Source organism: Bos indicus, chromosome 3, assembly GCF_029378745.1.
Source record: "Bos indicus isolate NIAB-ARS_2022 breed Sahiwal x Tharparkar chromosome 3, NIAB-ARS_B.indTharparkar_mat_pri_1.0, whole genome shotgun sequence".
In the NCBI taxonomy this organism is placed as follows: domain Eukaryota; kingdom Metazoa; phylum Chordata; class Mammalia; order Artiodactyla; family Bovidae; genus Bos; species Bos indicus.
The window spans coordinates 81,547,500-81,568,852 of record NC_091762.1 but is presented as its reverse complement, the minus strand read 5'-3'; the positions used below and the strand labels follow the sequence as shown (position 1 = coordinate 81,568,852).

Below are 21,353 nucleotides of genomic sequence, written 5' to 3'. Positions count from 1 at the left end.
GGATTATTTGTTCTAGTTCTGTGAAAAATATTCAGGATATTTTGATAGGGGTTGCATCAAATCTGTTGATTGCTTTGAATAGTATGGCCATTTTAACAATATTAATTCTTCCAATCCAAGAATATGGGATATTGTTCCATTTCTTTGAATCATCTTCAGTTTCCTTCATCAGTGTTTTATAGTTTTCAGGGCATTGGTCTTTCACCTCCTTGGCTAAATTTACTTCTAGGGTTTTTTATGCTATTTTAAATGGGAATTTTTTTTTTTTTACTTTCTTTTTATGATATTTCATCATTGTTGTTCAATCACTAAGTTGTGTCTGACTCTTTGCAACCCCTTGGACTTCAGCACACCAGGCTTCCCTGTTTTTCACTATCTCCTGGAGTTTGCTCAAACTCATATTCACTGAGTTGATGATGCCATCCAACCATCTCAAACTCTGCCACCCACTTCTCCTGCCCTCAGTCTTTCCCAGCATCAAGATCTTTTTCAGTGAGTTGGCTCTTTGTATCAGGTTACCAAAGTGTTGGAGCTTCAGCTTCAGCATTAGTCCTTCCATTGACTATTTAGGATGGACTGTTTCATCATTAGTGTATAGAAATACAATAGATTTTTGTATATTAATTTTTTTTCCTTCAGCTTTGCTGAATTCATTTATTCTAATAGCTTTGGGATGGAAACTTTAAGGTTCTATATAAAGAATATGTTTAATATTCTTATTCATATATAATTAATAAAGATTTGTTTCCAGTAACAGTATTGGATATACAGAAAAGGGAAATGTCCATAAATAGCTACAATGTACATAAATATAGGAATTTTTAAGTAAAATGTATTATAGCTATATACATTGCTTTTAAACATAACAAGAAAGATATATGAAGACTTTACTCGTTGGTCATTGTTATGTCCCTAGAATCTTCACTCCCTGGCATAGAGTTGGTGTTCAAATATTTTTTTGAAAAAACTTGTCGAAAAATGTGTTGACAATTTATTAAATGAAAAATACTTTGAAGAATAAAATGTAATTAATTTTAAAAACACAATAACTACATACACAAAAGTGTGTGTGTGCATTTTTTCCCAAATACTATTAATAATTTAGTTAATTGACTGTATTAGGACATAGGCTAACCTTTTCAAATGACTTTCCAATGTACATATAACAGAACAAAGCTGGCAGAAAGGTTTTACCATCTCAACTTGTGGGTGCCATTTCTGGACCTAAGACATTTATTCTGTCACTATTTCCAGCCAGTGGGAAGGGGAGAGAAAAAGAGAAGAGGGCAGAACAGCTTCCTTAAGAAAATAGGATCCAAAAGGTGCACACTTTACTTCTGCTGATGTCCCACCGTTAAGACTTGGTCACACTGGTCACATGGCCGCATCTTGTTAGAGGAAAGGCTGGGAAAATGTGGGCGACTATGTATGCATCTAAAACCACACGACGGGTGGAGGGGAGGCAGGCATCAGGCTTGAGAGAAGAAATGGAAGAAAGGAAGAACAAACCCTGGAGGACCATGAGTAATGATCTTGAAACTTTTCATATCGTTTCTTGATCATCTTTTGTACTATTGAGTCATAATTTCAGTTTTCACTTACCACAGTTTTAATACCAACTAGAATTTTTTTCTAAATACTTTTATCATGTTGTTCACTCACATCTTTTGTCCATTGCACTGTTAACCTATTATTGTAGTTTCAAAATACAATGTCCCTGGAGAAGGAAATGGCAACCCACTCCAGTATTCTTGCCTGGAGAATCCCATGGACAGAGGAGCCTGGCGGGCTACAGTCCACGGGGTCGCGAAGAGTCGGACATGACTGAGCGACTTCACTTTTTCACTTTCAACCTCTCTCCTCCCATGTTCTCAGTATTTGACCTGCAGCTCTCTTTCAGCCACTGGATTCATGGGTTCAGTCTATTTGTGAAGCTGTGATTAGTTTAACTGGAAACCATTGTGATGAAAAGTCCTTCGTTTTTATTGACATGCCAATCTTTTCCCCCAAACAAATCAATTAAAGGGTAATTTACTGGAACTATGGTGATTGGCTTCATCAACTGGAACCATATAAATATAACTGGAATATTCTTAAACAAAATGAAACTTTTTTAAAGTGTAAATTTATTACACTAGTCCACAGAGTTTTAATATTTGGATTGTCTGGTTGGTCTAACAAAGAACCTAGCCAACTTTCCTCTTTGTAGGCTTTTTTAAAGTACTGTACATATTTGCAATCACTTTGTGCGTAGATTCCTATTGAGTAATTTTCTTCTATCAGGCCACAGCAATGACTGCAGGTTCCTTGTTTGTAATGTAAGTGATTGAATACATTTTGTTAATATGTTTTTATTCCTATGTTTCGCTATTAAATTTTTTATAACATTTCCAAGACAAAAAAATGACAAGTTTATGCTTTGAAAAATTTATGTAATTAAAATTTCACAAAACTAATCTTTTTAATTTAGGAGTTATTTGGGTTTTGACACTGGGGTTGCACCAACAGAAATGTAAGATGCTTAAAATTATTACACTACTTCTGTTGGTTGGGGATTTGGGTTTGAGAGTTCTTTGGTTTTATTTAAAAACCTTTTTTTTCTTTTTCCAAATTTAAAAGCCTTAAATGTACTGTAAGCCTCCGATTGTTGTACAGCTGGGTTGCGGTTGACTGCCTATTTGTGTGGTGTTGCCTGGATGCAACACAGTGGTTGGTCATGGAATAAAGGATACATTGGAAAAAAAAAAAATACAATGTCCCAAACCAAAGACCCCTCTTTTCACCTTTTCAACATTTTCTTCCCTGATCTTTCCTAAAGATTGCAAGATCTTTCCATTGGATATAAATATTTTTGTTATTTTTTTATAAAAATTGTTTGTACATTAACAAAAGTATTTTTAATAATGATAACTATCATTTTTTGAGGATCTACTCTATGCCAGGTACTTTATTAAGGACTTTGTTTTTTAGACTCTTTTCAGTGAAAGTAGGTACTTCAATCATATTCCCCATTTCACATACTAGGCAAATGAGACCTGGAGAGGTAGTTCATTGCTCAGTGTCCGTTGCTCATAAGTGGAGGAGTCAACCGTCAAATGTATGTGTATCTGACACCGAAGTCCATGCTCTAACACCTGGTCTATACCAACTGTCACATTAATTGCAAAGTTTGTCACTTGTTTTCTAACTTAGCCTATGATATGTTGATCTTCATAAGTTTTAAATGATAATTTTATGTATAAATATTAATATGTTATTTTAATACAGTAGACCCACATTCTGGCAAGCCCTGTATAGATTTTTTGGACAGCCCTCATAAATGGAATAGAAGCTATACATTGAGCAGCATCTTACTTACCCTCCAGGTAAGAACAGATTAATAATAAAATGCTGTCTTTGTTGTTTTTGTTTAGTTGCCCAGCTGTATCAGACTCTTTTGGCGCCCCCCAAAGAGCCCCCATGGACCCATGGACTGTTGCCCGCCAGGCTCCTCTGTCCATGAGATATCCCAGGCAAGAATACTGGAGTGGGTTGCCATTTCCTTCTCCAGGGGATATTCCTGACCCAGGGATCAAACCTGTGTCTCCTACGTTGGCAGGTGGATTCTTTACTGCTGAGCCACCAGGAAAGCCCAATGATGTCTTTAATACATTTAATTACCCAATTATTCAAAGTATAAGGAATAAAATATACAATGTATATTTAAATATTTAAAGGATTTGAGTAAGCTTATATGACTCAATATTTCTACATCAGAATTGTAAAATGGAACTTGAACTATAAAAACTATTATTTTTAAAGTGAAATTGATAGCTTATGCCCTTTCCAACCAAACAATATGTATTTTATAAAAGAAGAAAAGAATTGTTTGGATGGTTTCAATTCTGGAAATATACTCTTAGGCTTGCTTTTGGCTCCTAACGTCACTTTGTAGTGTTGAACAGGCCGTTTAGATCTTTCTTCATTCATGAACCTTGCCTTCCTCAGAGAGGTGAACAAGTGACTATAGTGTAAAATAGTCAGCTTTACCCTTTATGACAGCACTAGAGACCTGCTTTGATAAGCTTTCATATCAAACCCAGTGAACAATTAAACCAGGAATTTCCTCCTCTGCTCAGTAGAACCCTGTTTATAGAATGTATCCTTTGCATCCAAAATCTATGGTATTTAGAAGCATGCTTCTCTGTTGTGTGTTTTATGTTATTCCTGACCCTCAAAGAGCCTCCTTTCTCATCCTGAGATGTTGAATGATTTGAGCGTCACTTGCTTTGACCACTTACATCTGGCCCAGTGAGATTCTATCCACCAGATTTTATCCATGGTAAAATTCTATCTACTCATCATTAATAATATTTGGAGATAAAGTATTAAATTTTGATTATCTAAAATACCTGGAGAATAAAGTGTTCTGGCTTAATTGAATTTTCTCAGTAACATAGAATTATAATAAAAATTCCATCTCTCTTATGTCTTGTTTTCAAAAATAAAACTATCATTAGCTTTCTAGTCATCTTAGTATGCTGAGTAAAATTTAATATTTTTAAAAATTCAGTGTTGAATTTAATCATTCATTCATTCTACAACTGTGTGTTGAGCGTATGTACACCTGGTGCCAGGCCATGCTCTGGAAGAGAGATTGGAGCAAAAACTTTGAGGAAGTAAGTGAGCGTGATGTGCAGAGATTTGTGGTTGATCTTTCAGATTCTTTCAAACTGAGTCATCCTATCTCTTCCACCTAAGTAGAAACAGCCTTAAAAACAGTAAAAGTGAATGTTCTCATGAGGGCAAACCAGAATGAAATGGTGAACATCTTGAGTTGCAGAATAATTTAATCAAGGTAAATTGGGGACTGTGAGTTTAGATGGCTTGGCTTCACTTCTTGGTTCTGCCACTTAATACCTTTGCACTTTTGGAACAGGTTTCTCCACTTATCATTCCCTCCATTTCTTCATCAGTAAAGTGGGGCTGTTAGTAGCTAACTCATAGAGCTTGTGAGGACTAAATGTATGGACTAAATACATGTAAAGTACTTAGAACCATGAGTGGTATAAGAAAAGAATTCAATAAAATCTGGTTAATATTTTATTGTTCTCAATTTTAACCAGTAATAAAAAGTGACAACAAAGTGTTCCCTAATATATCGTGAAAAGCCAGTAGATTACACAGTTGCTTTTATTTTTCAAATAGTTTTATAAAACAGATATGCCCACATTAGAAAACATTTTTAAGATAGTAGAAAGGAAAAGAAAATCACTGGTAATCATAAAGAAATTCCTTCCCTGTTGTTATTAACATTTTCTTCTGATCTTTTCTCTTGTGTTTTGGTTTTAAATCTTCAGTTCCACATTCCCTACAAGGTCAAGGCCAAATTCTGTTGCCTGACAAATGATCTACTTCTCACACCTTGGCCTTAACCCTCCGAAACACACCGTGGCATCCGCTCTTATTTATATCTTTATTATTTATTTATTTTTTTACTCACAGTGCTTGGTTCAATTCAGGCTAAAAAGCATTTATAGAGTTCTAAACTCTAAAGTTACAAACCAAATCAATCTTGGACCTTAAGAAGTGCTCAGTCCAGTTCTGCATCTGACTAGCATCCCGTTTTATTCCCTCTTTCTCCGTCCTTTTGGCAAGCAGCTGCTCACATTTTAAGAGGTCAAAAGATGCCTCCTCTGAAATGCCTTTCCTGATTTCCTTTCCTAGGTGAAATTAATGGCTTTGGTATGCGGAGGGGGGCTTTCTTTGTGAAGTGTTGCCTATGTAAATGTGTGTGAGAGAACTATAATGCTATAAAGCAAATACTGTTTCCTTATCTGCCTTCCCCTATTAGACTATAAGCCCCTGAAGGTCAGGAAACAAGTCTAATTCCTGTGGTAGATACTAAGTAATATGACTGAAGCAACAAATCTGTTTTTACATAGTTGCAATGATAGTATATGTGTTCAAATTATACAGCTTATTACTTTATCACTTAACATTTCACTCAAGTAATTTCCAGGTTGCTACAATTAATATTTTAATGGCTTATTTAATAGCTCTTTGGAGTTCAGTGCTGCCCACTAGAACTTTAAGCACTTATGGAAATTTTCAATATCTGTGCTGTTCAATATATAACCCCTAGTCTCTAGTTCTACTGAGCACTTGGAATATGGCTCCTATAACTGAGGGACTGAGTTTTTCATTTTATTTAAGTACTAATAATTTAAATTGAGATTACTTTCTGATTACAACCTTTTGAATAACAGGTGATACACAATTATAATTATCACACTGTTTTCCATGGGGTTGGTACTTGAACTGGTTTTTAAAATATTTTCAAGTCTAAATATGCTAATGATATGCTCCTAAATTTCTATGATCTTGATTTCTTTGAAAATTTGTCCTTTCATATATAAGCAAAAGTAAATATCAACACTCATCCACAGAAGGAATTCCAAATTCATGGGCTTTAACTAATTGGATAGTATAAAATATACTTACTGGTACAGTGAACAGTATGACAAGGCAAAAAAGATAGGACATTGAAAGATAAACTCCCCAGGTCAGTAGGTGCCCAATATGCTACTGGAGATCAGTGGAGAAATAACTCCAGAAAGAATGAAGGGATGGAGCCAAAGCAAAAACAGTACCCAGTTGTGGATGGGACTGGTGATAGAAGCAAGATTCAATGCTGTAAAGAGTAATATTGCATAGGAACCTAGAATGTTAGGTCCATGAATCAAGGCAAATTGGAAGTGGTCACCAGGAGATGCAAGACTGAACATTGACGTTCTAGGAACCAGCAAACTAAAATGGACTGGAATGGGTGAATTTAACTCAGATGGCCATTAATTATATCTACTACTGTGGGCAGGAGTCCCTTAGAAGAAATGGAGTAGCCATCACAGTCAATAAAAGAGTCTGAAATGCAGTACTAGGATATAATCTCAAAAATGACAGAATGATCTCTGTTCGTTTCCAAGGCAAACCATTCAGTATCACAGTAATCCAAATCTATGCCCCGACCAGTAATGCTGAAGAAGCTGAAGTTGAATGGTCCTATTAAGACCTACAAGATCTTCTAGAACTAACACCCAAAAAAGATGTCTGTATCATGATAGGGGACTGGAATGCAAAAGTAGGAAGTCGAGAGACACCTGGAGTAACAGGCAAGTTTGAACTTGGAGTACAGAATGGAACAGGGCAAAGATTAACAGAGTTCTGCCAAGAGAACTTCACTTTCACTTTTCACTTTCCTGCATTGGAGAAGGAAATGGCAACCCACTCCAGTGTTCTTGCCTGGAGAATCCCAGGGATGGGGGAGCCTGGTGGGCTGCTGTCTATGGGGTCATGCAGAGTTGGACACGACTGAAGCGACTTAGCAGCAGCAGCCAAGAGAACGCACTGGTCATAGCAAACACCCTCGTCCAACAACACAAGAGAACACTCTACACTTGGATATCACCAGATGGTCAACACCGAAATCAGGTTGATAATATCCTTTGCAGCCAAAGATGGAGAAGCTCTATACAGTCAGCAAAAACAATACTAGGAGCTGATTGTGGCTCAGATCGTGAACTTCTTATTGCCAAATTCAGACTTAAATTGAAGAAAGTAGGGAAAACCACTAGACCATTCAGGTATGACCTAAATCAAATCCCTTATGCAGTGGAAGTGAGAACTAGATTTAAGGGACTAGATATGATACAGTGCCTGAAGAACTATGGACGGAGGTTCATGACATTGTACAGGAGACAGGGAGCAAGACCATCCCAAGAAAAAGAAATGGAAAAAGGCAAAATGGCAAAAAAGGAAAAAGGCAAAAAGGCCTCCTCAAGGAAGGAGGCTTACAAATCGCTGTGAAAAGAAAAGAGGTGAAAGGCAAAGGAGAAAAGGAAAGCTATACCCATTTGAATTCAGAGTTCTGAAGAATAGCAAGGAGAGATAAGAAAGCCTTCCTCAGCGATCAGCGCAAAGAAATAGAGGAAAACAATAGAATGGGAAAGACTAGAGATCTCTTCAAGAAAATGAGAGATACCAAGGGAACATTTCATGCAAAGATGGGCTCAATAAAGGACAGAAATGGTATGGACCTAACAGAAGCAGAAGATATTAAGAGGTAGCAAGAATACACAGAAGAACTGTACAAAAAAGATCTTCATGACCAAGATAATCACGAAGGTGTGATCATTCACCTAGAGCTGGACATCCTGGAATGTGAAGTCAGGTGGACTTTAGGAAGTGTCACTACAAACAAAGCTAGTGGAGGTGATGGAATTCCAGTTGAGATATTTCAAATCCTAAAAGATAATGCTCTGAAAGTGTTGCACTTAATATGCCAGCAAATGTGGAAAACTCAGCAGTGGCCACAGGACTGGAAAAGGTCAGTTTTCATTCCAATCCCAAAGAAAGACAATGCCAAAGAATGCTCAAACTACCACATAATTGCACTTATCTCACACACTAGTTAAGTAATGCTCAAAATTCTCCAAGCCAGGCTTCAGCAATACGTGAACCATGAACTTCCAGATGTTCAAGCTGGTTTTAGAAAAGACAGAGGAACCAGAGATCAAATTGCCAACATCTGTTGGATCATCAGAAAAGCAAGAGAGTTCCAAAACAACATCTATTTCTGTTTTATTGACTATGCCAAAGCCTTTGACTGTGTGGATCACAATAAAGTGTGGAAAATTCTGAAAAAGATGGGAATACCAGACCACCTGACCTGCCTCTTGAGAAACCTGTATGCAGGTCAGGAAGCAATAGTTAGAACTGGACATGGAACAACAGACTGGTTCCAAATAGGAAAAGGAGTCTGTCAAGGATGTATTTGTCCCTGCTTATTTAACTTACATGCAGAGTACATTGTGAGAAATGCTGGGCTGGAAGAAGCACAAGCTGGAATCAAGATTGCTGGGAGAAATACCAATAACCTCAGATATGCAGATGACACCACCCTTATGGCAGAAAGTGAAGAGGAATTAAAGAGCCTCTTGATGAAAGTGAAAGAGGGAGAGTGAAAAAGTTGGCTTAAAGCTCAACATTCAGAAAATGAAGATCATGACATCTGGTCCCATCATGGCAAATAGATGGGGAAACAGTGGCTGACTTTATTTTTCTGAGCTCCAAAATCACTGCAGATGGTGATTGCAGCCATGAAATTGAAAGACGCTTGCTCCTTGGAAGGAAAGTTATGACCAACCTAGACAGCATATTCAAAAGCAGAGATATTACTTTGCCAACAAAGGTCCGTCTAGTCAAAGCTACGGTTTTTCCAATGTTCATGTATGGATGTGAGAGTTGGACTATAAAGAAAGCTGAGCGCTGAAGAATTGATGCTTTTGAACTGTGGTGTTGGAGAAGACTCTTGAGAATCCCTTGGACTGCAAGGAGATCCAAACTAAAGGAGATCGGTCCTGGGTGTTCACTGGAGGGACTAATGTTGAATCTGACACTCCAATACTTTGGCCACCTGATGCGGAGAGCTGACTCATTGGAAAAGACCCTGATGCTGGGAAAGATTGAGGGCAGGAGGAGAAGGGGATGACAGAGGATGAGATGGTTTGATGGCATAACCAACACAATGGACATGGGTTTAGGTGGACTCCGGGAGTTGATGATGGATAGGGAGGCCTGGCGTGCTGCAGTTCATGGGGTTGCAAAGAGTTTGACGCCACCAAGCGACTGAACTGAACTGGTATAGTTGTTTATTGATGCTTCAAATTTATTTATCCTCTGGATAGCTTTTTATCTTATTTCATAAGGCTACTTTAGAAGCTGGACTTTTACTATTTCTGCAGGGTATCTGATTTGTATATGTTAATTATTCCTTTCATTCCAATTCTTTAAAAAAATCATTTAATGTAGCTTGTGTGTATATTATATGCAAGTTCTTAAGCATAGTGTTGAATGCAAAGACCATTGAATAAACTCTACCAAATGTGTCTCTCTGAGTAAGCCTCTCTCTCCAACCAAAGAGCAAAGCTTACTCTTGAAGAAAAGTTTCATCTGCTTCCCACCCACTTTGAAAGATATAGTGCAATCCACATCAAATCCTCATTTAAGCAGTTGCAATATTCTTGAAAATATAGCCCAGTGTGTTTTCCAAATATGAAAAAAAAAGAAAATTCTTGTTGCTTTTGAAATATCAGCTGTCAGATTATTGGTCTTATTAGTGAAAGATTGCTATCATTTCCATGACTCTTAAGCCACAATAATCTACTCTGAGCTGTATCTACACTTAGACATTCTGGTTGTAATTATTTTGGCTATGTTTTATTATCTAGATTCTGGTTGGAATTATTTTGGCTGTATTTTATTACCTAGTTTGTTTGTTGTAATCTAACATTCAGCATACTGAATTATTGAATAAATATTTCAAATTTGTGTTAATTTTGAGATTCCAGATAAATAGGATCATAACCTAACAGAACTACTATGTTTTGGTTCCTCCTGGTCACCTATGTTATCCAGATGAGCAGATAGTATTATAGGCAGAATTTTGAAGATGTCCCCAAGACTCCCACTGTCTGGTTACTCAGTCAAACTCTAATCTAGGTGTGAAGGAATTTTGCAGAAGGAATTACCATTACTAATCAGCTCACCTTAAATAGAAAGATTTCCTGAATTATGCAGGGTAATGACCAAAATAATCACATGAGCCCTCACCAATAGAAGAGGAAGACAAGAGTCTCTCAGAGAAATGGAGTAAAGTCGGAGGAAAGGAAATTGTAGGAGAGGTCCAAGCAAAAGAAGGTTTTTTTTTTTTTCACACTTTTGCCTCTGAGACATAGAGGTCCAAGTGTAAGTACCAGCAAGAGATGTCTCAGGGTTGAGGGCAGCCCCCAGTTAACCATCAGCAAAGAAACAGGAAACAGTTCTACAAACAGTGAATTCAGGAACTGAATTTATCTAACAGACAACCATAGGAGTGGAAAAGGTCAGTTTTCATTCCAATCCCAAAGAAAGGCAATGCCAAAGAATGCTCAAACTATCGCACAATTGCACTCATCTCAAACGCTAGCAAAGTAATGCTCCAGATTCTCCAAGCCAGGCTTCAGCAGTGCATGAACCGAGAACTACCAGATGTTCAAGCTGGAATTAGAAAAGGCAGAGGAACCAAAGATCAAATTGCCAACATCCATTGGATTATCGAAAAAGCAAGAGAGTTCCAGAAAAACCTTTACTTTTGCTTTATTGACTACGCCAAAGCCTTTGTGTGGATTACAACAAACTGTGGAAAATTCTGAAAGAGATGGGAATACCAGACCACCTTACTTGCTTCCTGAGAAATCTGTATTCAGGTCAGGAAGCAACAGTTAGAACCGGACATGGAACAGCAGACTGGGAAATAGGGAAAGGAGTATGACAAGGTTGTATATTGTCACCCTGCTTATTTAAATATATAGAGTATATCGTGTGAAATGCTGAATGAATGAAGCAAATGAATGAATGAATGGATGGATGAAGCACAAGCTGTAATCAAGATTGCAGGGAGAAAGATCAATAAGCTCATACACACAGATGACACCACCCTTATGGCAGAAAACAAAGAGAAACTAAAGAGCCTCTTGATGAAAGTGAAAGGGGAGAATGAAAAAGCTGATTTAAAACTCAACATTCAGAAAGCTAAGATTATGGCATCCAGTCCCATCATTTCATGGCAAACAGATGGGGAAACAATGGAAACAGTGACAGACTTTATTTTGGGGGACTCCAAAATCACTGAAGATGGTGACTGCAACCATGCAATTAAAAGATGCTTGCTCCTTGGAAGAAAAGCTATGACCAACCTAGATAGCATATTGAAAAGCAGAGACATTACTTTGCCAACAAAGTAGTCAAATCTATGGTTTTTCCAGTAGCCATGTATGTATGTGAGAGTTGGACTATAAAGAAAGCTGAGTGCTGAAGAATTGATGTTTTTAAACTATGGTATTGGAGAAGACTCTTGAGAGTCCCTTGGACTGCAAAGAGATCCAACCAGTCCATCCTAAAGGAAATCTGTCCTGAATATTCACTGGAAAGACATGCTGAAGCTGAATCTCCAATACTTTGGCCACGTGATGTGAAGAACTGACTTATTTGAAAAGACCCTGATGCTGGAAAAGATTGAAGGCAGGAGGAGAAAGGGACGACAGAGGATGAGATGGTTGGATGGCATCACTGACTCAATGGATATGAGTTTGAGCAAGTTCTGGGAGTTGGTGATGGACAGGGAAGCTTGGCGTGCTGCAGTCCATGGGGTCACAAAGAGTTGGATACAACCGAGTAACTGAACTAAATTTTGCAGAAGGAGTTTTGCATTCAGGAACAAAAACCTGAATGAACTGTGAGACACATTCTTCCCAGAACCTCTAATAAGAGCCCAGCCAGCAGATACCTTAATTTCAGGCTTGTGCAGTCTTGAGAAGAGAAGCCAGTACAACCAACCCCAGCTTCCTACCTGTAGAAATATGAGAGAATAAATTTGTGTTGATTTAGATGCTAATTTTGTGGTAATTTGTTATAGCAGTGGTAGAAAACTATGGTTGTTCAGTTGCTAAGTCATGTCCTTTTGTGACCCCATGGACTGCAGCATTCATACTTGCATGACCTTCACTACTTCCAAGAGTTTGCTCAAACTCATGTCTATTGAGTCAGTGATGTCATCCAACCATCTCATCCTCTGCCACCCTCTTCTCAGCATCAGGGTCTTTTCCAATGGGTCGGCTCTTCATATCAGGTGGCCAAAGTATTAGAGCTTCAGTTTCAGCATCAGTCCTTCTAATGAATATTTAGGGTTGATTTCCTTTAGGATTGACTGGTTTGATCTCCTTGCAGCCCAAAGGACTCTCAAGAGTCTTCTCTAGCACCACAATTCAAAAACATCAATTCTTCAGTGCTCAGCCTTTTTTATGGTCCAACTTTCATATCTGTACATGACTACTGAAAAAACCGTAGCTTTGACTATGTGGACCTTAGTTGGCAAAGTGATGTCTTTGCTTTTTAATATGCTCCCTAGGTTTGTTACAGCTTTTCTTCCAAGGAGCAAGCATCTTTTAATTCCATGGCTGCAGTCACTGCAGTAATTTTGGAGTCCAGGAAAATAAAATCCGTTACTACTTCTACTTTTTCCCCTTTTATTTACCATGAAGGATGGGACCATGAGTGTCTTGAGAGAAAGGACAATGTCTCATTTGTCTTTGTCTCCAGGTGGACACATTGTAGGCATTTAATAAATGCTTCTTGAATGTTGTATGTACTGGTTTGTCTTTTTGCCCTAAGAAAAAAGCTGCTTTAAAAATTCTATGTTCTATATGTTTTCCTATAGTTATGCTTTCTAATCCAGTGCTAGAAAATCCAGTGAATTTGAAAGCAGCCCATATACTGATGAAAGATGAAACTCTGTACATGCCATGATCTTAATTTTTTGGATGTTGAATAAACTACTTGTTTTTGTTGTTCAACCTCTAAGTCATGTCCGACACTTTCCAACCCAATGGACTATAGCACACCAGGCCTCCCTGTCTCTCACTATCTCCTGGAGTTTGCCTAAATTCATGTCCATTGAGTCGGTGATGCCATCCAAACATCTCATCTTCTGTCACCCTCTTCTCTTTCTCCCTTCAATGTTTCCCAGCAGAGAAAACTACTAGTGATATCAAATTAAGCATTCAGTAATCTGTGGGGATATTGAATTGCATGCAAGCTTTTAATACATGTGTTTGTTTATTCATGATCTAAATATCTCATGTTAAAATGTAATTATTTTTTAATGAAATGTTTCAGTGTTTCCTAATGTTTAGTTCCCTTTACACATAAATCAATTTAAAGTTATGTGATAGGAAGGAATAATTTACAGGGAGGAACTTGTAACTTGCTTTGATCCTAATGTTTGGCTCATGAATGTACAGTATAAAACCAAGATAGATCATGAGTGTCTTGATAACAAGGACCATGTCTCATTTGTCTTTGTCTCCAGGTGGACACATTGTAGGCATTTATAAATGCTTCTTGAATTTTGTATGTCCTGGTTTGTCTTTTTGCCCTAAGAAAAAGCCACTTTAAAAATTCTGTGTTTTATGTTTTCCTATAGGTTATGCTTTCTAATCCAGTGCTAGAAAATCCAGTGAATTTGGAAGCAGCCCATATACTGATGAAAGATGAAACTCTGTACAGACTAATAATTCTACGACTTTTCCACCGGCCGTTACCATGTAAGAAGTGACTACTTATTGTTATTTGCCAGTTATTAATTATTCATAGCAAGTAAATAATCTAGCAAGTAACTTGCATACAACAATATTTTCTGTATCCATTTTCAGTAATGAAATCATACTAAGAGCTCTCCTGTTGTACCTGTGTCAAATCCATCTGTGTAATCCTTTCTTTTTCTAATTGAAGTATAATTGACTTACAACGTTGTGTTGGTTTCAGGTATACAGCAAAATGATTCAGTTATACATACATATTTATCATTTTATATATGTGTTTTTTCAGATTCTTTTCTCTTATAGGTTATTATAAAATATTGAGTTTAATTCCCTGTGCTGTACAGTAGGTCCTTATTGATTATATATTTTATGTATAGTAGAGTATATATGTTAATCCCAAACTCCTAATTTACCCCTGCTTTCCCCTTTGGTAACCACAAGTTTGTTTTCTATGTCTGTAGGTCTATTGCTATATTGTATATAGGTTCATTTCTGTCATTTTTTTAAAGTCCACATTATAAGCAGTATCATATTTGTCTTTTTCCATTTGGTTTAGTGTGATCCTTTTTTTTTTTTTAATTATCAAAAATTGTAAGCTTAGTATCTTTAAATGTCATGGTCATGTGGACAAATGGTGTCCGTGTCATAAAGATATGACATCAGTTTTTAACTCTCTGATCTATAGTAGCTATTTCTCAGACTTTACCCTCAGTAACCACCAGAGCTTACTAATCTGAGACTCCTCTCCCCTTGGTTAGGAAAACCATCAGCATTTTTTTTTTCTAGAGAGGTCCCCTTCTAGGTTTTCCTTCAAAGAATCTATGTGGAAATGACTGAGGCTTTGCAGTCTTTCTGTTCTGTTGACCAATGCTTTTCTGATACCCGTGGTCATTTCACTCTCTTCTTACCCACAACCCTTTCGTAACTCTTAACTCCATCACCTCCATTGCTCCTTTGCTTTCTCTACAATGAGAAGAGCAAAGCTATTGGCTCCTCTTGCCCGGAGGGGTTAGCCACAGGTAAGGGTTGGGTTTCCTGGTGACATAGCGTTTTCCTTTACAATCTGCCCTTCCTTTCAGCGGTACCCAACAGCATCACACAGTAACTGGCATTGTTACCTCCCCTATCAGCAGGACTTGCTGCTCAGGCTCACTCTTCCAAAAGGATCTCTCTTGTGCTTTTTCTCTTCACTAGATGTCTATGGTCTCCTCTTCTTTCCCTTTCTGGGACCTGCCATTAAATGCATACAATTTGTGATGAAGTTCAAGTGCTTTTCCACAGAGCATCTGAATCTGATGTAGTATTGATCAGGCATCTTTTTCAGTATCTTCAAATATGTCATGATTGTCACGGAGTTCTTCAGAATTCTCTTGACAATTTTAAGGCTGGTGTGTCCACAGAGGAATGGTACTTCTTCAAGATGATCATATTTCTGACCAACCAGAATCTGTAGCATTCCCTTGCTGTATCCTCTCCACTCAGGAAATGTTTGTGGAATGAGCAAATGAATGATACGTATCCCTTAATCTTTCATCAAGCCCCATAGTACTACCCTTGCACAAGAATATTCTATACAAAGCTATATCCATATTCTGGTGAATGGTAATTTAAGAACCGGTTGTAAAGAATTTTCATGATAAATGATTCTGTGCATTAGATTTTGGTTTTAGCCTGAAAGAGAAGGATGAGAAGAAACTGGAAGACAAGGTGGCCTTTTCTTTTCTTCTTTTCTCTCAGGCCAGTGTCACCCTTCATTCCTTTTAGTCCTCCAGCTTTGCCATCAACCCAGACAGGAAAGCTGTCCAGGTTGCCAAATCACTGAACAAATGAGCGACAAAGCAAATAGTGCTTTGGCAGGTTTTCACTGTTCGCTTTATGTGTGTTGGTGAAATATGTGGAAATCCAAGACAGTGAACAGTTTTCAGCTTGCCTGCCCTCACGGCAGGACTGGAGGAGTACCTTTAGTGCCAGGAAGAAAATGATTTTCTGCAGCTTCGTAGGGAAAGACTGCTGTAATGAAGCAGAAGCAGCTGTTATGGTGGAAAATAAAGTGCAAAAAACCATGTTCACTCTAAACTAGATGGTTGTATAGTACGATGTGGATTTCTGAGAAAAACAACATCCAGTGAGAATTAATTACCTATAATGACTTGGGCTTCCCTGGTAGCTCAGCTGGTAAAAATCTGCCTGCAATGCAGAAGACCCTGGTTCAGTTCCTGGGTCAGGAAGATCCACTGGAGAAGGGATAGTCTACCCCACTCTAGCATTCTTGGACTTGCCTGATGGCTCAACTGGTAAAGAATCTGCCTGCAGTGCAGGAGACCTGGGTTTGATCCCTGAGTTGGGAAGATCCCCTGGAGGAGGGAACAGCTACTCACTTCAGTGTTCTGGCCTGGAGAATTCAATGGACTGTATAGACCATGGGGTCGCAAAGATTCAGACACGACTGAGCCACTTTCACTTTAATGACTTGAAAAAAAGGTCTCTACTACTTTACTGCAAGAATCAGATCTCATATTCATTTAATATACTAATAAAGAGGTCTAGAAAGTACATTGGAGAAGGCGATGGCACCCCACTCCAGTACTCTTGCCTGGAAAATCCCATGGACAGAGGAGTGTGGTGGGCTGCAGTCCATGGGGTCACTAAGAGTTGGACAGGACTGAGCGACTTCACTTTCACTTTTCACTTTCATGCATTGGAGAAGGAAATGGCAACCCACTCCAGTGTTCTTGCCTGGAGAATCCCAGGGACGGGGGAGCCTGGTGGGCTGCCGTCTATGGGGTCGCACAGAGTTGGACACAACTGAAGCGAGTTAGAAGTAGCAGTAGCAGCAGCAGAAAGTACATAGAAGAAATTATCATCCCATTCTCAAATAACACAGAACTGGAGTAGATAATTAATTACATACATGAGAAACTCAAGAGGCAGCTAACTGTATCATCTCTGTAGGCATTAATTTTAGGCTACAACAATGTTGTCAATGCCCAGTAGCAGTGTCTGGCTATAGGTATTGAGTAAACATTTGTAGATTGAATGAATAAAAAACACATAAACTTGGATCCTGGTTTTACTTCATAATTTACAAAGTGCTTTCACATGCATTTATCCGCCTGATCCTCAGCCTCTTCCTCAGTGAGGAAGCTGAGGATCAAGATGAAAGGATTAGCCCAAGGCCACACAGAGCTAAGGTACAAGGCCAGAGAGCCAACCTGGATATTCCCATTGCCCCTCCAATGGGGTAATGCAATTAAAACCTCCAATTTAATGCAATGAACATAAAGTCATCCATTTGGAATCAAAGAATTAAATTTCCAAGTACAGAAGAGAAGAGACCTGACTTCATGGCAGAACGTTAGTCTATGAAAAACTATCAGAAAACTCTTTGAACAGAAGCCTAATGTGAATAATAATTAATTATTAATAATAATTATTTACCAAGCATGTGTTAGATGATAGCTTTCCTGACTCTGGTTTGTTGTGCCCTCATCCAAGCATGCTTAACTTGGAGCCTCACATTTCCTGTGCTGAAGAAACTGTACACTTAGCTAATGGAAGGAAAGCTAAAAGGCAGTTGTAAAATCCGCTTTCAAATATTTGAAGGGATTTCCTATAGAAAAGGGAAAATTCTTCTCCATTATTCCAGTATACTAATATCAGACTAACATTGAAGCTACAAGTCAGTCATATCTTCCCTAGAACTGGTAGGTTGTAGCCACTGATGTCCATGATATACAGGCTTTGCCCTATTTTGTGTCAGAACATACCTTGAATACACCAAGGACTTTTTTTTTTCCCCTCATAATCAGTGGTCTGGAATTAATTTTGTTATCCTAAGCCTAAGACTCCCATTTGGTATGTAGACATGCCAGTGCCTCTCATCCCCCCAAGTTTGCCTACCATCTAATGTGTGCCTGAAGAGCTAGGTCTTTGCCTTGGTGGATTGACAAGAATGCACAAACTGTGAGCTCAAACCCAACTTTTGGAGATCCCAATGACCTTCCCATGTCTTGGCAGCCTCTTCTCCTTGTGGCCTGGACTCTGACCCCCTTACTTATAGTTTGTGTGCTCACACTTACCAAACTGCCTGGAGCAGTCCTGGGGTAATCATGTCCCGTTCTCCCTTCATTCCCCCTTCACTCCCTTCATTCCAGTTTGGGCAGTCAGTTACAGTCAGTTGGGTTAGCTGATCTTCCTAGATGTTGCATTTGCGGCATGCCTCAGGGGAAAGTCCATCCAGCAGGTCCCAGCCGACCAAACACAAGGAAAGATTTTCTAACCATTCAAGTCACTTACTAACGGGCAAGACAGTGTTGACAGGTGGTAATCTCCCCATCACCAAAGGTATGCTTTCATAGCTTTCATTCATTTGGCAGAGCTTAATGACTTGATTTTCAGGGATGTTGTCAAAGAATATTTTGCCCAGTGTCAGGAGTTGGACAAGGGGATTTTTCAAGTGCCTCCCAAGTCATATTTCAATTTGTTTATGAAAACTTGGAGGTCTGGAAGAAGACAATGTATAAAATAACTGTGTTGCCTCCTAGATTCTGAGTAAGTTAGAGACTTTCTGTTACAAAGGGATTTCATATATAGTGGTCCCCCCTTATCTACCATTTCACTTTCCATTTTTAGCCATCTGTAGTCAATTGCAATCTAAAAGTATTAAATGGAAAATTCCAGAAATAAATGATTCATGAGTTTTCAATTGTGCATCATTCTGAGTAGCGTGATGAAGTCTCTTGCCATCCAGCTTCATCCTGCCCAGCATGTGAATCATCTCTTTGTTCAGCATCTCTCACCCATTAGTCATTTAGTAGCCATCTGTGTTATCAAATGAACTGTCTGATATCTGAGGTATCTTAGTGCTTCTGATCAAGTGACCCTTACTTAATCATGACCCCAAAGGACAAGAGTAGTGCTGCTGGCCATTCACACATGTCAAGAGAAGCCATAAAGTGTTCCTTTAAGTGAAAGTTCTTGACTTGTAAGAAAAAATCTCATATCTGAGGTTGCTAAGATTTACAGTAAGAACAAATCTTCTACCCATGAAATTGTGAAGGAGAAAGAAATCCATGCTAATTTTGCTGTCATACCTCAAACTGCAAAAGATATGAAAGCATAAGTGCTTAGTTAAGATGGAAACACGATATTAAACTTGTCCGAGATATTTTGAGAGAGAAAGAGACCACATTCACATAACTTTTCTTGCAGTATGTTGTTACAATTGTTCTGTCTTATTATTAGCTATTCTTGTTAGCCTCTTACTGTGCCTAAGTTACAAATTAAACTTCATCATAAGTATGTATGTATGTATAGGGAAAAAAACATAATGTATATAGGGTTTCATACTGTCCATGTTTTTTTTTTTTAAACTTTACAATATTGTATTGGTTCTGCCATATATCAAAATGAATCCGCCACAGGCATTCACGCGTTCTCCATCCTGAACCCTCCTCCCTCCTCCCTCCCCATACCATCCCTCTAGGTCGTCCCAGTGCACCAGCCCCAAGCATCCAGTATTGTGCATCAAACCTGGACTGGCGACTCATTTCATATATGATATTATACATATTTCAATGCCATTCTCCCAAATCATCTCACCCTCTCCCTCTCCCACAGAGTCCAAAAGGCTGTTCTATACATCAGTGTCTCTTTTGCTGTCTCGTATACAGGGTTATTGTTACCATCTTTCTAAATTCCATATATATGCATTAGTATACTGTATTGGTGTTTTTCTTTCTGGCTTACTTCACTCTGTATAATAGGCTCCAGTTTCATCCACCTCATTAGAACTGATTCAAATGTATTCTTTTTAATGGCTGAGTAATACTCCATTGTGTATATGTACCACTGCTTTCTTATCCATTCATCTGCTGATGGACATCTAGGTTGCTTCCATGTCCTGGCTATTATAAACAGTGCTGCGATGAACATTGGGGTACACGTGTCTCTTTCAATTCTGGTTTTCTCAGTGTGTATGCCCAGCAGTGGGATTGCTGGATCATAAGGCAGTTCTATTTCCAGTTTTTTAAGGAATCTCCACACTGTTCTCCATAGTGGCTATACTAGTTTGCTTTCCCACCAGCAGTGTAAGAGGGTTCCCTTTTCTCCACATCCTCTCCAGCATTTATTACTTGTAGACTTTTGGATCGCAGCCATTCTGACTGGCATGAAATGGTACCTCATAGTGGTTTTGATTTGCATTTCTCTGATAATGAGTGATGTTGAGCATCTTTTCATGTGTTTGTTAGCCATCTGTATGTCTTCTTTGGAGAAATGTCTATTTAGTTCTTTGGCCCATTTTTTGATTGGGTCATTTATTTTTCTGGAATTGAGCTGTAGGAGTTGCTTATTTATTTTTGAGATTAGTTGTTTGTTGCTTCATTTGCTATTATTTTCTCCCATTCTGAAGGCTGTCTTTTCACCTTGCTTATAGTTTCCTTTGTTGTGCAGAAGCTTTTAAGTTTAATTAGGTCTCATTTGTTTATTTTTGCTTTTATTTCCAATATTCTGGGAGGTGGGTCATAGAGGATCCTGCTGTGATGTATGTCAGAGGGTGTTTTGCTTATGTTCTCCTCTAGGAGTTTTATAGTTTCTGGTCTTAGGTTTAGATCTTTAATCCATTTTGAGTTTATTTTTGTGTATGGTATTAGAAAGTGGTCTAGTTTCATTCTTTTACAAGTGGTTGACCAGTTTTCCCAGCACCACTTGTTAAAGAGATTGTCTTTAATCCATTGTATATTCTCGCCTCCTTTGTGAAAGATAAGGTGTCCATATGTGCGTGGATTTATCTCTGGGCTTTCTATTTTGTTCCATTGATCTATATTTCTGTCTTTGTGCCAGTACCATCACTGTCTTGATGACTGTGGCTTTGTAGTAGAGTCTGAAGTCAGGCAGGTTGATTCCTCCAGTTCCATTCTTCTTTCTCAAGATAGCTTTGGCTATTCGAGGTTTTTTGTATTTCCATACCAATTGTGAAATTATTTGTTCTAGCTCTATGAAGAATACCGTTGGTAGCTTGATAGGGGTTGCATTGAATCTATAAATTGCTTTGAGTAGTATACTCATTTTCACTATATTGATTCTTCCAATCCATGAACATGGTATATTTCTCCATCTATTAGTGTCCTCTTTGATTTCTTTCACCAGTGTTTTATAGTTTTCTATATATAGGTC

The 21,353-nt window shown here is 38.3% G+C and overlaps 1 protein-coding gene across 10 annotated transcripts in view; it reads left to right on the top strand.

Moving 5' to 3' along the window:
* Window positions 1-21,353, top strand: part of UBE2U (ubiquitin conjugating enzyme E2 U) — a 74,121-nt gene that overhangs the window by 4,034 nt on the left and 48,734 nt on the right. For 6 of the 10 annotated variants that reach the window (XR_011565847.1, XM_070786413.1, XM_070786412.1 and 3 more), the window contains 2 exons: window positions 3,268-3,365; window positions 14,060-14,180. Coding sequence is in view for 9 of the 10 variants with exons in the window: in XM_070786413.1 (XP_070642514.1) it covers window positions 3,268-3,365; window positions 14,060-14,180 (219 nt within the window). In the remaining variant the exon portion in view is untranslated. Of the gene's footprint in view, window positions 1-3,267; window positions 3,366-4,217; window positions 4,322-14,059; window positions 14,181-21,353 lie in introns of those variants that run through there. The other 4 variants (XM_070786418.1, XM_070786415.1, XM_070786417.1 and 1 more) reach the window with 2 other exon arrangements.